Source organism: Manis javanica, chromosome 16 (genome assembly GCF_040802235.1).
Source record: "Manis javanica isolate MJ-LG chromosome 16, MJ_LKY, whole genome shotgun sequence".
Taxonomy (NCBI): Eukaryota; Metazoa; Chordata; class Mammalia; order Pholidota; family Manidae; genus Manis; species Manis javanica.
The window spans coordinates 59887235-59904968 of NC_133171.1; the positions used below are offsets into that span (position 1 = coordinate 59887235).

At 41.8% G+C, this 17734-nt stretch overlaps 1 protein-coding gene across 6 annotated transcripts in view; it reads right to left on the reverse strand.

Annotated features, from left to right (window-relative positions):
* Positions 1-17734, reverse strand: part of ATAT1 (alpha tubulin acetyltransferase 1) — a 27041-nt gene continuing 9307 nt past the window's right edge. For 3 of the 6 annotated variants that reach the window (XM_037026671.2, XM_037026652.2, XM_037026668.2), the window contains exons 7-13: positions 5687-5732; positions 5500-5568; positions 3892-3963; positions 3478-3721; positions 817-896; positions 681-723; positions 1-352 (exon numbers count right to left, since the gene is read on the reverse strand). In XM_037026671.2, the coding sequence (XP_036882566.1) occupies positions 178-352; positions 681-723; positions 817-896; positions 3478-3721; positions 3892-3963; positions 5500-5568; positions 5687-5732 (729 nt within the window). In that variant the 3' untranslated portion in view covers positions 1-177. The other 3 variants (XM_037026661.2, XM_073224252.1, XM_073224253.1) reach the window with 3 other exon arrangements.

The following is a 17734-nucleotide window of genomic DNA, read 5'->3' on the forward strand; positions in this document are numbered from 1 at the left end:
TACTGATAAAAATAAGTACTTTATTGCTCTGGTTAAAAATAAGACACAAATGACTAAACGTTGATAAGAAAGCCTGTTGAATGGGTGAATGAATTACATCCATTATGAGGGTGGGCTTTAACTATTCCCTGTAGTAAGAGAGAAATAATACTTTGAAGGTGTGAGAGGGGCCTATGGTCACCAAGGCCTGGTGCTGCGACGTTCCTGCAAGTTTCGAATGAACCTGGCGTTGAACATGTCCCCACCCACTGTCCAGGACTGGGCTGGTGGGGCCTGGGCCTGTGGAGGAACTGTGTGCATGGGAACCTCTCCAGACCCATCCTGTGATAAGACCTGCTTCTCACTGGCAGACCTGGTAGGTGGGAGAGAGATGGAGAGTGGTTATATGGGTACTCACGTGGGAATTAAGATCACACTCTTCAAGGTTTGTCTGGCTCTTACGTAGAGGAGCACATGAGGATTATGAGGCTGACACCATTAGTGCTATGTCCAAATTTGAAACCCCTCAGTGCCAAGGGATGCCCAAGAGCTGAACTTAATGGGGAAAGAGGGCAGTATAATGTTAGGTGGAATGATCTGTGGGAGGAGTTGGTGTCCAGTTCAGAGAGTAAGATTTAGGAGGAAGTAGCTGAGAGTGATGTTAGGAAAGGAGTCAGTCCGGGGAGGGGCTCATATCTCACCTATTCTCTGTTTCCTGTCTCCCCTGCTTCAGTTCTTGGTTGCCTGTGAAAATACCAGGCATGTGCATGGGAAGGCTAGAGTAAGTAGTAAATAATGGCTTACCTGATTTGAGGGTAAGAAGGGATGAATACTTACCTGTAGTGGGGGATGAGGAATTCAACCCCTCAGGGCGGCTATAGCAGCAGCTTTGGTCTACCAACCCTGGGGAAGTCTCCCTGCAGAAGAAATGGGAGATGATAGGGAAGAGGCTACAGGATGAAAGATGAGTGGGTATGGAAGAATTAGAGGAGAGGAATAAAAGGAACAGCACAGCAAAGAGAAGAAAGGGGTAACTATCATTTTTGAAGGGTTTTAAGCTAAGCTGTGACCCAGAAAAGGGGAGGGAGCTCATTTTATTCCCTAAGATTTTCTTGAGCAGTCCTGATTTGTTGCTTTATTATTTCTAGTTGAGGTAAGGCTAAATGTGATATAAACCATATAAAAGTGACTCACATATAGGCAAGAAGTTTGTTGGACCAGGTGTCCTGATGTTTGGCTTGGAAAAATGGTTACCTTCATTATAGGGTACCTCAGACCAGGGGGAAATAGGGAGTGTGTGGCAAGGCTGAATTCAGGGGGAAAATGAAGGGAGCCTTTTGGAGAGAGGTGACAGACTGCTGGACTCTCAACAGAAAAAAGATTGTCTTGAGAGAGGTCCAGGGGTTTAGTGGTGGAGAGGCCAGGAAATCAAGGGAACACTCAAGAGGCAATGAGTGGATTCCAGAGATGTTGATAAATCTTGAAATCTCAGTATAAGCTGGCCTAAGGTAAAGGGTACAAGTCACTGGGGAGAGCTGGAGGTTTCTGGAGGGGATAGGGGAGTGGATATAGAAGCCTACACAGTGGAATCCAGTGACTATATGCAAGGACACAGAATTCGAAAAATGTCTAGCAGTGAAGTGGGGATGGGCAGACACCAGATCCTGCAAAGGGAGCTCTGAGACTCCTTACTGGAGGAGCTGTAGATCCCAGAGGTGAGGAAGATGAGGGACAGGTCCTGATACCTCAGGAATGATGCATAAATGAGGCTGAGACCTTAAGGTTTTGTTTTTGTTTGTTTTTTTCATTGAAAATGTCCATTTAAAAACACAAAAGAATTCACAATTTATTCAGACAACATTGAGAGGGAGAAGGAAAAGGAGGATTGAGCCGAGAGAGAGGGAGATCCTGCTCCCAAGGACATAGGGGACACAGTGGGAGTACCTGACCTACCACACATTTAAAGGGTAGGGAGGGGGAAGGATGTTCTAAAACCTGGGTACTGAGCAGGGAAGAAAGTTCTTGCTATGAAGGAAGGAAGGGCAGAGGAAGAGTTCTATCATCTCAAGATAATCTCACAGGACAGGAATATATCAGCATCTAGCTACTGGGGAGGGGTAGTTGCAAGAGGGGATTCCAGGAGCTAACAGATCTTTGACACTCAGGTTTACCTTCTGAAACATGGCTAAGAGTGATCCCAGGGTGCTAACTGGGCTCTACTGCCAAGAAACTACCTCACAGAATTTGCTTCTGGGAAGTGGTGGTGTCTTTAGAAATATGGTGAGTCTTTAGAGCTCCATACATCACCTAAGGGTTCCCTGACACATACAAAAATGTGGAAATTAAAAGAGTTTGGCAATGTTGAGTGGATCCCTTTGGGAAGCTGTTAGGTCCCTGTCCTACCTTACTGGACTGCTCTGAAGCAGAGCTCACTGCTTGGCATCAGCAGGCTGGGAGGAGCTGGGAAAAGTGTGGTAGGCAGCACAAAGCAGTATTAGAGCCACCAGCAGACACTGTAGAGGGATTCTGGGATTTTTTCTACAGACAGGACTCCTTAAAAGGTTTCCCTGGCAGAGAAGGCTCTTGGGTCTTCTATGGTGCTCTAGAGTCTTGACAGCAAGCTAGAATGTGCTTCCCTGGATAATCAGTATGAACCACCCAGCCAACAAGTCTGGCAGCGAATCAGACTGTCTGTGGGAGACTGTTCAGAGTCCAAGTTAGGAGAGAAGGGGTGCTTTCTGTGGTAAGAAAAGCTACAAAGTATTAGGCCATCTATGACCATGATAACCGAGAAAGGGGAAGAGGGAATCCTACGGACTGTCAGGTTCCACGAAATCCTGTGGGATGCAGTAGAAGAGTAGGTCCAGGATTCTCAGGGAAACCAATCTCTGCCCACCCCAAATCTCCCAGGGAGGGGCAGGAGGTTAGCTGTCTGTCAATATCGACTCTCATCTGAGCGGGGAAGGGAGCTGTGGATGGATGTTATGGACAGGAGGAAGGGAGAGGGAAAATGGGGGAGAGAGAAAAACAGAGAAGTCAGAGGTGAAGAGAAAGCTAGGGAGAGAATTAAAGGAGATGCCTACTCTGCCTAATGGGGTGGGTTCCTGCCACACAAGGCAGTGACCTGGGGCCAGTGGCTCCCCAGTCTGTCAGAGACATTGCTCCTTCCCAGCAATTATTTAAACCAAGAGTTCCCCAATCTGACAGGCTCAGTTTCCCCCACCCAATGGACCTGTGCTCTTCTTACTCTTCCTCCCAACTCTCACTTTAAAACTAGAGTCCCTAGATGCCACAGAAAGTCCTATTCTGCTCTCTCACTGTAGTATCTTTCCAGACTGCTCCCACAAATATTTTCCTGTATATTCTCAAAAGGTTTCAGGACTCTTCAGTCCACCTGTCCTGTTACTTCACATCTTTGACAGACTCAGATTGCCCTGTGTTATATCCAACACCCTCTTTGACACTGGTGAGGCTTCCTAACCCTCTAACTCCTATTACCTGGTACGGCGGCGTTGGGCTGGGCTGCCCCCTGGGTCGGTAGCAAGCAGAAGGCGGGCAGTAGGGTGTGGGGGGCAGAGGCGCAGGGAACGCAGCAGCTCCTGCTCTGGCACAAAGGGGCGGAGGGGACCCCGTTCTGGCGAGTTTCCCAGGCTGCTGGAGCGGGGGGGTGGGTGGGTTGCAAGTGTAGCACGGCGAGGGGCCCTGTTAAGGGGCCAAGGAGGCTCCACAGCTACCTTCAGAACTGGGGAGAGGGAATAAGGAGCAAGACAGAGAAAGAAGAAAAAGGAGAGAAAAGAGAGTCATGACGGCAAAGATTCACGTAGAAAAAAAAGAAATCAGAGCCCTTAGAGAAAACTAATCCTTCCCCTGGGTTAAGGTCCCCCAGGCCCAGACACTCTTCCCCAGTCTTACATTCTCGGTCACTAGAAGAGTATGGCTTAATGTCTCCCTCTGCTCTCTTGGGTGGCAGCTTCCTTGTTGGAGCTGGCGGTAGAAAGGACACAGGCAAGGTAAGCATTAGGAGACAAACTCTGCTCCCGTCCTCCCAGCCAGTACCCCCATAACCCCAAACCTCTGCTCCCTGACATCACAGTTCCTCCTGGGGAAGAAGAGAGTTCCGCTCCATTGCAGAAGCAGCTCTGCAGCAATGCCATCACATCAAAAGGGAATTCAGGGGGAGTGCTGGAGCACTTCTGAGGAGAGCCAGAAGGAGTAGGCCAAATGCAGAGTTTAGGGAAAAGATCCAGGGGAAGACTGGCGCCTGGGAGATTCATAAGGGCAGCTAAGGGAGGTGAGCTCTTACTGTCAGTGGATGCTCTCAGGACCCCCTGGGATTCTGGGGCAGTGGAATGGTCACAGCCTGGCCAACGAGGACCCCAGGTCCTTCTAGATGAGATGGGCAAAGTCCTTGGTTAATTAGGAATTGCTTTGGAGCCAAGTCAGGGGAGAATGCTGTGGGACTGAACCTTTCTTTCTGGTGCAAAGATAGGAAGACAGATTAAGTTTTATTATGAGGGAAGAGAGTCTGAGAAGAAAACACAGACATCTGGGAAGGGGTTACCAGAGTAAATGGGAGGCTAACGTATTGTCTAAGGCTCTGTCTCCCATTCCCTCACTTCCCTGCTTGCTTCCTCCCTTCCCCTCTCAAGAGGTTCTCCATTGTGTACCAAACGAGACTTCTCAGCAAATCCATTAAGCTTTATCCACAGTCCCTTCCCTGTGGACTTGCATCTTCACCATGCTTGTTGGCTCTCACTCCCTCTCACAGCCTGTAGTTCAGCAAGAGCTAGATGGGGGAAGCCTTGGAAACCAAAGCAAGTCATGGACATGAATTGCCTCTGACAATGATCGAAGCTAGGAACAGACTGGTGATGGATACTCCCTTTCCTGGTCACAGAGGTGGTGAGAGTAGGCTGCAAAGCCAGCTCCAGAAGGGGGCCCTTCTGTGCAAGCACGTACTGCATGGCCAGCAGAGGGCTGTGCCACTCCTCCTCTGGAAAGCAGTGAGGAAGAGGAAGTGGGCTCTGACTGGCAGGGATGAGGGTGGAGTAGGGAATCTGGCAGCACTTCAGTGGCTTCTAGGTTTGGTTTCTCCACATCAATTTTATTATTTGGTTGGAAATGTTATAAATTCTGAGTGTTATCTTCCAAAATGACTATTTAAACTTTGGATCGTTTATGTCACTATTCTGTCATGAAATGTAAGGGCTGACTGCACTTGCCTGTCCCTCACTGGCTGACAGTGACTCTGATCTATTTTGATGGACCTGAAGCAGCAAGAGGCTCCTTCAGGATTAATCACCAAATAGGCTCCCAATGAGCTTGCTTAGTGAAAAGTCTTGATAAGTATAAGATGCACTGAGTTCCCTTGAGGGTGAAGGCAAACAGGTAATGACTGCTGGAGACTGAGGTTGCCTTAGAATTCTTCCAAATTGCCCACAGATCACACTGTCTCCCCACAGCCTCCAGAGGAACTAGCCATCATGGCACTACAATTCCACCCATTCAATGTAGCTTTACCAGCGGGCGTAGTATCAACCTCATCAGCGCGAAAGTGTCGAGTTGCCCTCAGAGAGGGAGCAGGGGGCCCTGTGAGGAAGGAAGTGGTGGTGCCCCTCAGTGAGAGGCCAGTGGGACCAAGAATCCACCTCTTTCCTTTCCCTCACCCCAGTTACTTAAACATTACACACAAGGTGAGAAAACTTACGATGTTGATGGGCAAAGAAGCCTTCAAAGATCACAAAGTTGTTCACCTATAAAATGAAACAGGAGAAAAATGGTTGTCTATTCAGTCACTCAGCACATTCTTGGGTATGGAACCCTTCCTAGAGGGAGGAACAAAAGCCAGCATTCCTGTCCTGTAGACCAAGTCAGTCAAAAACTCAGACCCTGATAAGCATATCCTAAAGTTGATATGGAATTGCAAAGGACCTCAAATAGCCAAAGCAGTCTTGAAAAGGAAGAAAGAAGTTAGAGGATTCACACTTCCTGATTTCAAAACTTATTACAAAACTACAGTAATGGAGTGAGTAAAGTCCAGAAATAAACCCATGTGTCTATGGTCAATTGATTTTCAACAAGGTTGCCAAAACCATTCAATTTGGAGAAAGAACAATCTCTTCAACAAATGGTGCTAGGACAACTGATCCACATGCAACATAATGAATTTATTAGACCTCTCCTCCTACTTCCTCCACCTGACAAAAAAATAATTAAAAATGTATCAAAGACCTAAATGTAACAGCAAAAGCTATGAAAACTCTTAGAAAGAAACAGGGGTAAATCTTTATGACCTTGGATTGGTGTCTTGAATATGACATCAAAAATACAATCTACAAAAGAAAAAAATAGATAATTGGACTTTAACAGAAAAAACCTTTTGCACTCCAAAAGACACCATCAAGAAAATGGAGAGACAACCCAACAAACAGAATATTTGTAAATCATACATCCGATAAGAGTATTGTATCCAGAATACATTAAAAAAACCCATAACTCAAGAGCAAATAAAGAACACAATTTAAAAATGGGCATAGAACTTGAATAAACATTTTTCTGAAGAAGATATACAAATGGCAGCAAGTACTTGAAAATCTGCTCAATCATTAGTTGTTAGGGAGATGCAAATCAAAACCACAAAATAGATGCCACTTCACATCCACTAGAACAGGTATTTTGTTTTTGTTTTTGCAGATGTCTCACTTTTATTAAACTTCACTTACTAGCAACTGAACAATGATTTACATAAAACATGATGTCAGGCTGCAACCAAAGGATCAAACTTCAGTAGATGTAAAAACTACTTAATAAAGAGTTGTGCTTTTTTCCTTAGAATGGGCATTTTTTAGAAATGAATTATGCAGAAATTTTATTTGCAAGCTCCTCAAGATTATTACAAAGTATTTAACTGTCAGAATGGGTATTTTTTAAAAAAGGAAAATAAACATTGGTAAGGATGTCAAGGAATTGGAATACTCATACATTGCTGGTGGAAATGTAAAATGTTGCAGTAATTGTAGAAAAAAGCTTGGCAGTTCCTCAAAAAGTAAAATATAGAAATACCATATGATCCAGCAATTCCATGCTTAGGTATATCCCCAAGGGAATTAAAAATATATGTACAAAGAAAATCTTATACATGAATATTTATAGCAGTATTATTCATTATGGCCAAAAAGTGGAAGCAACCAAATATCAATCAGCTGATAAGTGGATAAACAAAATGTGGTATATCCATATAACAGAATACTATTCAGCTATAAAAAGAAATGAAGTACTAATATGTGCTACAACATGGATGAACCCCGTGAAAACATTATGCGGAGTGAAAGTCAAACACAAAAGCTGCATACTGTATGATACCATTTATATAAAATGTGAAGAATGAGTAAATCCATGGAATGACTAGATTAATGGTTGACAGAGCTAGTGGAAGGGGAACAGGAGTGACTGCTTAATGAGTACTAGGTTTCTTTTTGGGTGATGGAAATATTCTGTAATTAGTGGTGATAATTGCATAACACTGTGAATATACTAAAAACCACTGAATTGTGTATTTTACATTGTTAAATAGTGGATTGTACCTCAAAAGCAGAACACCCAGACCCTACTTTTCAGTTCTCTCAGGACCCAGGCTAATGGGGACACAGTGCACAAAACATCAGGGAAGATGAGATATCTAAAACTGTCGAAAACTTCAAAAAAACAACACACCCGACAAGGCCAAATGACATATGTGGGACTGATGAGGTTAATACATAATTCAAGTAAGGTAGAAATCAAATGTATAAGCACACATGATTGTTTTTCCCACACACTCTGTTGATGTGTAGTCAAGGACTGAGTGATGAGAACCAAAGCAGTTCTCATGGCTTGGAGCCACCTTCACACAGTTTTGGTATCCTTGAGAAGCGTCGCATCCTTGGGCTAGACTCAGGTAATGATGTTTGAGTTCACTGTAAGTTCATTTATTCAATAAATACGAGAAATGCCTTTTCAGCATTGCTCTTGAGCTGTTACGCCTTGAGCCCCCTGGCTGGTCCTTTCAGGTCTTCGATAACTCATCAGGTCGGCTCAGAAGCAGGGAGGGGATGGTTGAAACTCAGAACAGGGACTGTTGAAACTCAGAATGGTGACATTTGAAACCCAGAGCAGGGAAGCTCCGCTCGGGTGACCCGTGAAAAGCAGAGCGGGCAGGCTCCGAAGATCGTTGATCTGGTAAGACTCCTGGGAAATTGCGCGTAGGGATAGGATCGAGACGTCAGGGACACTATAGTGGGCCAAACTGAAACCAAAACAGCTAAACTGGAGGATTATTTAAAATTGCTCCGTGCCCTCCTAAAAACGTCAGGGGTGAAAACTTCTAAAAGAGATTTTGCTCAGCTTTATAAATATATTAAGAAACATTGTTATTGGTTGCCACCACAGGGAACCCTCAAACAGACTGATTGGACTAATGCTATGAGAGATTTTTAAAAAGGCTCACAGACAGGGAAACATTATCCCTGTGCCTGTTTGGGTGGATCAATGGCCCCTTAATAAAGAAAAAAACTGGCATCCTTACACACGTTAGTTTAAGAACAGCTTCAGCTAGATAAATTAGAATTTCCCATGAGTCCGTGGAATTCCTCTGTATTTGTTATAAAGAAGAAATCAGGAAAGTGGAGACTCTTGCATGATTTAAGACACATTGATGCAGTTCTTAAACCTATGGGACCTTTGCAACAAGGTCTCCCTTCTCCAACTATGATTCCAAAAGATTGGAACATGGCTATTATTGATCTTAAAGATTGCTTTTTTACTATTCCTCTAGCCACTACAGACAGGGAGAAATTTGCTTTTACTGTTCCTTCCCTGAACTTATAGGCCCCATCAGAAAGGTTCCAGTGGAAAGTGCTTCCTCAGGGAATGCTAAGTAGCCCCACAATTTGCCAAAATTATGTACACAGAGCCCTTCAGCCTATACGTGAAAAATGGCCCTCAGCTTATATCATTCATTATATGGATGACATTCTCATAGCCCTACCTAAACATTTATCTCTTACTACCATTCTCGATGAGACAGAAGCTGAATTAGAACAATGGGGCTTATAAATAGCTCCTGATAAAATACAAATACAATACCCAATGAATTACTTGGGGAATAGAATTCAAGGAAATTCAATAATCCCTCAAAAATTCAGATAAGGAGAGATCATCTTAAAACTTTAAATGATTTTTGAAGATTATTAGGAGATATTAATTGGATCTGACTGTTATTAAATATTCCTACTTATAAACTGCAACATCTCTTCAATACTTTGAAAAGACCCTCAGATCTTAATAGTCCTAGAGAATTAACCTGAAAAGCTGAGAACTCAAGGAAGTAGAACAACACATTCAAAAAGCTGAATTATCAAAGGAAACACAAAAGAGCACAGAATAAAACACCCAACATATAAAGAATGGAGGAGGAGGAATAAGAAGGGAGAGAAATAAAGAATCATCAGACAATGTTTATAATAGCTCAATAAGCGAGTTAAGTTAGACAGGAAGATGTTAAAGAAGCTAACCTTGAACCTTTGATAACCACGAATCTAAAGCCTGCAATGGCAATAAGTACATATCTTTCAATAATCACCCTAAATGTAAATGGACTGAATGCACCAATCAAAAGATACAGAGTAATAGAATGGATAAAAAAGCAAGACCCATCTATATGCTGCTTACAAGAGACTCACCTCAAACCCAAAGACATGTACAGACTAAAAGTCAAGGGATGGAAAAAGATATTTCATGAAAAACAACAAGGAGAAAAAAGCAGGTATTATAGTACTAGTATCAGACAAAATAGACTTCAAAACAAAGAAAGTAACAAGAGATAAAGAAGGACATTACATATGATAAAGGGCTCAGTCCAATAAGAGGATATAACCATTATAAATATATATGCACCCAACACAGGAGCACCAGCATATGTGAAACTGTGGGTTGCCATCCATAGATGATTCTGTTTCTATGGGAATTGTTTGCCATCCTTGTTATCTGTGGTGCATGCCGCAGCTCACTAAATCTAAACCAAGATCTGTTTCTTGTTATCTCTACCCCCTCATTGCCTGGTGCCAGGGACGACTTGCCCCAGTGACCTGGAGGCAATTACATTCCTATAGTAAAGCATGTTAATCATTGTGTCTAGAAACTTGTTAACCCACTCAAAAATGTGATGCCTGATCAATAAATATGAGAGGTGCCTTTCCAGCACCACTCTTGAGCTGGTATGCCTTGAGACCCCTAGCTGGCCTACTCAGATCTTTGATATTTCATTGCGTCGCCTCCTCTATCTGCAGGCCGGAGACAGGGAGGAGGCTGACAGAAACAAATACTAACAGAATTAAAGGAGGAAATAGAATGCAACGCATTCATTTTTGGAGACTTCGACACACCACTCACTCCAAAGGATAGATCCACCAGACAGAAAATAAGGAAGGACATAGAGGCACTGAACAACATACTAGAACAGATGTACGACATCTATAGAAACCTACATCCAAAAGCAACAGGATACACATTCTTCTCAAGTGCACATGGAACTTTCTCCAGAACAGACCACATACTAGGCCACAAAAAGGGCCTCAGTAAATTCAAAAAGATTGAAGTTCTACCAACCAACTTTTCAGACCACAAAGGTATAAAACTAGAAATTGTACAAAGAAAGTAAAAAGGCTCACAAACACATGGAGGCTTAATAACATGCTCCTAAATAATCAATGGATCACTGACCAAATTAAAATAAAGATCAAGCAATATATGGAGACAAATGACAACAACAACTTCTGTGGGACGCAGCGAAAGCAGTCTTAAGAGGAAAGTATATAGCAATCCAGGCATATTTAAAGAAGGAAGAACAATCCCACATTGAATAATCTGATGTCACAATTATCGAAACTGGAAAAAGAAGAACAAATGAGGCCTAAAGTCAGCAGAATGAGAGACATAATAAAGATCAGAGAAGAAAATATAAAATTGAGAAGAATAAAACAATAGAAAAAAATCAATGAAACCAAGAGCTGGTTCTTTGAGAAGACAAACAAAATAGATAAGCCTCTAGCCAGACTTATTAAGAGAAAAAGAGAATCAACACACATCAACAGAATCAGAAACGAGAAAGGAAAAATCACTACAGACCCCACAGAAATACAAAGAATTATTAGAGAATACTATGAAAACCTATATGCTAACAAGCTGGAAAACCTAGAAGAAATGGACAACTTCCTAGAAAAATACAACCTTCCAAGAACCGAGTAAGGAAGAAATAGAAAATCTAAACAGACCAAATACCAGCAAAGAAATTGAATCGGTAATCAAAAAACTACCCAAGATCAAAACCCCCAGGCCAGATGGATTTACCTCGGAATTTTATCAGACATACAGAGAAGATATAATACCCATTCTCCTTACAGTTTTCCAAAAAATAGAAGAGGAGAGAATACTCCCAAACTCATTCTATGAAGTCAACATCACCCTGATACCATAACCAGGCAAAGACCCCACCAAAAAAGAAAATTACAGACCAATATCCCTGATGAACGTAGATGTAAAAATAGTCAACAAAATATTAGCAAACATATTTAAAAAATACATCCAAAAGATCATCCATCGTCATCAAGTAGGATTTATTCCAGGGATGCAAGGATGATACAATATTAGAAAATCCATTAACATCATCCACCACATCAACAAAAAGAAGGACAAAGACCATGTGATCATCTCCATAGATGGCGGAAAAGCATTTGACAAAATTCAACATCCATTCATGATAAAAACTTTCAACAAAATGGGCATAGAGGGCAAGTACCTCAACATAATAAAGGCCATATATGATAAACCCACAGCCAACATCATACTGAACGGCGAGAAGCTGAAAGCTTTTCCTCTGAGATCGGGAACAAGACAGGGATGCCCACTCTCCCCACTGTTATTCAACATAGTACTGGAGGTCCTAGCCATGGCAATTAGACAAAACAAAGAAAAACAAGGAATCCAGATTGGTAAAGAAGAAGTTAAACTGTCACTATCTGCAGATGACATGATATTGTACATAAAAAACCCTAAAGACTCCACTCCAAAACTACTAGAACTAATATCGGAATTCAGCAAAGTTGCAGGATACAAAATTAACACACAGAAATCTGTGGATTTCCTATACACTAACAATGAGCTAATAGAAAGAGAAATTAGGAAAACAATTCCATTCACAATTGCATCAAAAAGAATACAATACCTAGGAATAAACCTAACCAAGGAAGTGAAAGACCTATACCCTGAAAACTACAAGACACTCGTAAGAGAAATTAAAGAGGACACTAACAAATGGAAACTCATCCCATGCTCCTGGCTAGGAAGAATTAATATCGTCAAAATTGCCATCCTGCCCAAAGCAATATACAGATTCGATGCAATCCCTATCAAATTACCAGCAGCATTCTTCAATGAACTGGAACAAATAGTTCAAAAATTCATATGGAATCACCAAAGACCCTGAATAGCCAAAGCAATCCTGAGAAGGAAGAATAAAGTGGGGGTGGGGATCTCGCTCTCCAACTTCAAGCTCTCCTACAAAGCCACAGTAATCAAGACAATTTGGTACTGGCACAAGAACAGAGCCACAGACCAGTGGAACAGATTAGAGACTCCAGAAATTAAGCAAACATATATGGTCAATTAATATTTGATAAAGGAGCCATGGACATACAATGGCAAAATGACAGTCTCTTCAACAGATGATGCTGGCAAAACTGGACAGCTACATGTAGGAGAATGAAACTGGACCATTGTCTAACCCCATATACAAAGGTAAACTCAAAATGGATCAAAGACCTGAATGTAAGTCATGAAACCATTAAACTCTTGGAAAAAAACATAGGCAAAAACCTCTTAGACATAAACATGAGTGACCTCTTCTTGAACATATCTCCCCGGGCAAGGAAAACAACAGCAAAAATGAGCAAGTGGGACTACATTAAGCTGAAAAGCTTCTGTACAGCGAAAGACACCATCAATAGAACAAAAAGGAACCCTACAGTATGGGAGAATATATTTGAAAATGACACATCCGATAAAGGCTTGACGTCCAGAATATATAAAGAGCTCACACGCCTCAACAAACAAGAAACAAATAACCCAATTAAAAAATGGGCAGAGGAACTGAACAGACAGTTCTCTAAAAAAGAAATACAGATGGCCAAGAGACACATGAAAAGATGCTCCACATCGCTAATTATCAGAGAAATGCAAATTAAAACTACAATGAGGTATCACCTCACACCAGTAAGGGTAGCTACCATCCAAAAGACAAACAACAACAAATGTTGGCGAGGCTGTGGAGAAAGGGGAACCCTCCTACACTGCTGGTGGGAATGTAAATTAGTTCAACCATTGTGGAAAGCAGTATGGAGGTTCATCAAAATGCTCAAAACAGACCTACCATTTGACCCAGGAATTCCACTCCTAGGAATTTACCCTAAGAATGCAGCAATCAAGTTTGAGAAAGACAGATGCACCCCTATGTTTATCGCAGCACTATTAACAATAGCCAAGAATTGGAAGCAACCTAAATGTCCATCGGTAGATGAATGGATAAAGAAGATGTGGTACATATACACAATGGAATACTACTCAGCCATAAGAAGTGGAAAAATCCAACCATTTGCAGCAACATGGATGGAGCTGGAGAGTATTATGCTCAGTGAAATAAGCCAAGCGGAGAAAGAGAAATACCAAATGATTTCACTCATCTGAGGAGTATAAGAACAAAGGAAAAACTGAAGGAACAAAACAGCAGCGGAATTACAGAACCCAAAAATGGACTAACAGGTACCAAAGGGAAAGGAACTGGGGAGGATGGGTGGGCAGGGAGGGATAAGGGGGGGGAAGAAGAAGGGGGTATTAAGATTAGCATGCATGGGGGGGGAGAAAGGGGAGGGTGGGCTGCACAACACAGAGAGGACAAGTAGGGATTCTATAACATTTTGCTAAGCTGATGGACAGTAACCATAATGTGGTTGTTAGGGGGGACCTGATATAGGGGAGAGCATAGTAAACATAGTACTCTTCATGTAAGTGTAGATTAAAGATTAAAAAAAAAAAGAAAGAAAGAAAGAAAAGGGGGATTACTCCTTGATAGGATAAAACTATTGGTAAATCAAAGATCAATGCATGCTTTAAATATCCTTAATGTTGAGCACTTAAAGGGTGTCAGAGGATCAACTATGGAGGTACTCTTTTCTGATAATATTCCTTTCTCTTAATAAAAAAAAAAAAAAAAGCAGTCCCTGTGTGCTGACCTCCAATGAGTTCTGCACAGTGGTATAGAGGGCATGTCAAAGTGTGGGCAAAGGGTCTGTTTGTTTCTATGCAGAAGATCAAGGCCTAGCTTGGCTACCCAGAAAATGAACTAAGATACGATATGAGGAGGAGCTTCCGGCATCAGCACTCTCTGGAGGACTCGTGCCGGGGGATGATCATCAAAAAGCCTCCACAGGGATACGGGCGATGCTGTGGTTGTGGCTGCGTCTACCCCACCATTTCCTGGACTTGCCATTGGAATGAGGAGGGAGATGTCTAGGCTGGCATGTGCATACAGTGAGACAACGAATTTGACCGGATCTGTACTGTTGGAACTCAACCAGGAGTTGAGAGGGGTGCAAGTTGTAGCACTCCAAAATCTTATGACTATAGACTATCTACGGTTAAAAGAACATATGGAAGGTGAACAGATCCCAGAAATGGGCTGCTTTAATTTGTCTGATTTTTCTCAGACTGTTCAAGTACAGTTGGACAATATGCATCATATCATAGACAAATTTTCACAAATGCCTAGGGTGCCTAAATGGTTTTCTTAGCTTCACTGGAGATGGATGGTAATTATAGATTTGCTTTGTTTATGTCACCGTATTCCTAGTATGTTAATATGTGTGTGCAAATTAGTTAGTAGTTTAAAACCTATACATACTTAAGGTACTCTACAAGAAGATATGTCAAAGAAATAATCAATCCTCCCATGTTTTCTTCCATATGCTACCTCTATAGCTTTTCTTCTTCCTTCCTAATTACAACCCTTAAATAGAATTCATGCCTCATATCGAAGTTACCGAGTATCATAATTCCTCCAGGTGGTAAAGATACCTCGAGACAAGTGCTGGGCATAGAAGCCACAGGGCATAAATATGCAAAGAAGTAAAAAGCTAACCTTTTCAAACAATATGGCTTCTCTCTCACTTACCAACTTTCCATTTCCCTGTATGGCTCCGGAAGATGACTGGTTAGCCAGAGACAGGTAAGATTCCTCAAGGGAGGAACAAACTAAGACAGGCACAGTCGCAGCGGGGCCATCAGGTGAGAAATTGGGGATCAACAGAGGTGAGGCTCAGAACCTCATCCCCCCTGCTTTGAGAGAAATCTTCTGCATCCGTGGATGTTTTATTGCCCTTGTCTAGCTTGGATTAATACTTAGTCCATAGGCACACAACTTATCATCTACATTTCCCTCTTACAGCACTAAACTATGTTTTCTACCTTTATCTTGCATCTACCTACCACTTCAGCATTTTATTAAAAATAAAAATAATAATGATAATAAAGGGAGAAATGTGGGATCCACATATAAATCAAGTATAAAAATCAAACAAATATTCATATTTGACCTGATTGTTTATAGTTCATAATGTGTGATCAAAACCGAAAGTTTCTGTGATGAATGCCCTTGTACTGTTCACCATGTAAGAATTTATTCACTATGTAAGAATTCGTTCACCATGTAAGAACTTGTTCGTTATGCTTCAGAAGATTGGAGACTGACGAGAGTTAGGCTTGAGATGGATTAATGATTGTACATTGAGCATTGACCCCCCTATACTGAATTTTTTTGTTGTTAACAACCATTTGATCAATAAATATGAGAGATGCCCTCTCAAAAAAAAAAGAAAAATAGCACCTACCTTAAAAAGATGTAGGAAGATTAACTGAAATGATACATGGAGGACAGCACACAGAGCTTATAAAACATTAGCTATTATTATTTACACGCAGGCTGCTCTTATTTTACATATTACCTGGGAATTATGTTTGATGCCAAAATGTGCTCCTTCCACTGCTCTCTGCTGCCTCCTAATGGAAAAATGTACTGGAGAAACATTCTAATTGTCCCTGCCTTGATCCTACTGTAATGTCTACCTACCCACATTCATGCTCTCCCAGCAAGCACATGCCCGGCAATCTAGCCACACCAAATTGCTTGCAGCGCCCTGAAAGGTAGTTGAATCTCTTCGCCTTTGCTCATTCTGGTTCGCTTACATGAAATATATTTTAGCCCACCCACTTCTGTCCCCTGACACATAATCACCTTGCAAAATAAACCTAAATCAAGCCTCCCTTTACCCAATCCCAAGGACTCATCATGTCCTTATGCCTCCTCTGTTAGCACAGCAAACAAATCATGTTACAATGGATGAACTGTCTGTGCTCCTATCCAAGGCTACTTGTCAACCCACTCCCAATCCCTCCTGCCCACTCAATGACATTGCTTCAGCAATTCTCCCCATGTTCTCTGACATCAATTTTTCTCTCTACTGAGTCATTCTTATGCTGTTAGTTCTTTCAATGGAAAAGAATCAACCCTCTCTTGATCCACCTCTCTCTCTGGCTCTTGCTCTATTTCTATTCCCCTTTAATCAGCATTTAAAACAGTGGTTTATTCTTGCTGTCCCCTGTTCCTATCATCTCAATCTCCGAAACCCACTTCATCCAGGCTCCCACCCACCACTGCACTAAAGCTGTCAGGATTACCAGTAGCTTCAGGCAGCTAAATCCAACCGTCACTTCTCAGACCTTTTCTTACCTCACTGATCAGCACCATTTGACTCAGTAAACCATTCCCTCCCCGTAGAAACATTTTCTTTATAGGCCTTCCATGTCACCCTACTTGTAAATTTTCATTTATTCACTGGTCACTCCATGGTCACATTTGCTGGATCTTGTTCTCCTCTGTGATGTAAAAGAGTGCCCATAGGTTCAAGTCCTTGGACTACTCTTTCTATACTCTCTCCTTGGTGAGCTCATCCTGTCTCTCTGCTTTCAATACTGTTTATAGACTGAAAACTCTCCATTCCAAACTTGTTTTCTGAACTCCAGATAAGTACTCAATTGTCTATTCAGCTTGGAGTTAGCACAGACATCTCTAATTAACACACTGAAAATGGACTCCTACTGATTTATTCCAGGGATGCAAGGATGGTACAATATTCAAAAATCCATTAACATCATCCACCACATCAACAAAAAGAACTAAAACCACATGACCATCTCCATAGATGCCAAAAAAGCATTCAATAAAACTCATCATCCATTCATGATTAAAACTCAACAAAATGGGTATAGACGGTAAGTACCTCAACCTAATAAAGGCCATACATGACAAACCCACAGCCAAAGTCATACTTAACAGTGAGAAGCTGAAAACTTTTCCTTTAAGATCAGGAACAAGACAAGGATGCCCACTCTCCCCACTTTTATTCAACAAAGTTCTGGAGGTCCTAGCCATGGCAATCAGACAACACAAAGAAATAAAAGGCATGCAGATTGGTAAAGAAATAAAAGGCATGCAGACTGGTAAAGAAGAGTTAAACTGTCACTTTTTGCAGATGACATGATATTGTACTTAAAAAAACCCTAAAGAATCCACTCCAAAACTACTAGATTTAATTTCTGAATTCAGCAAAGT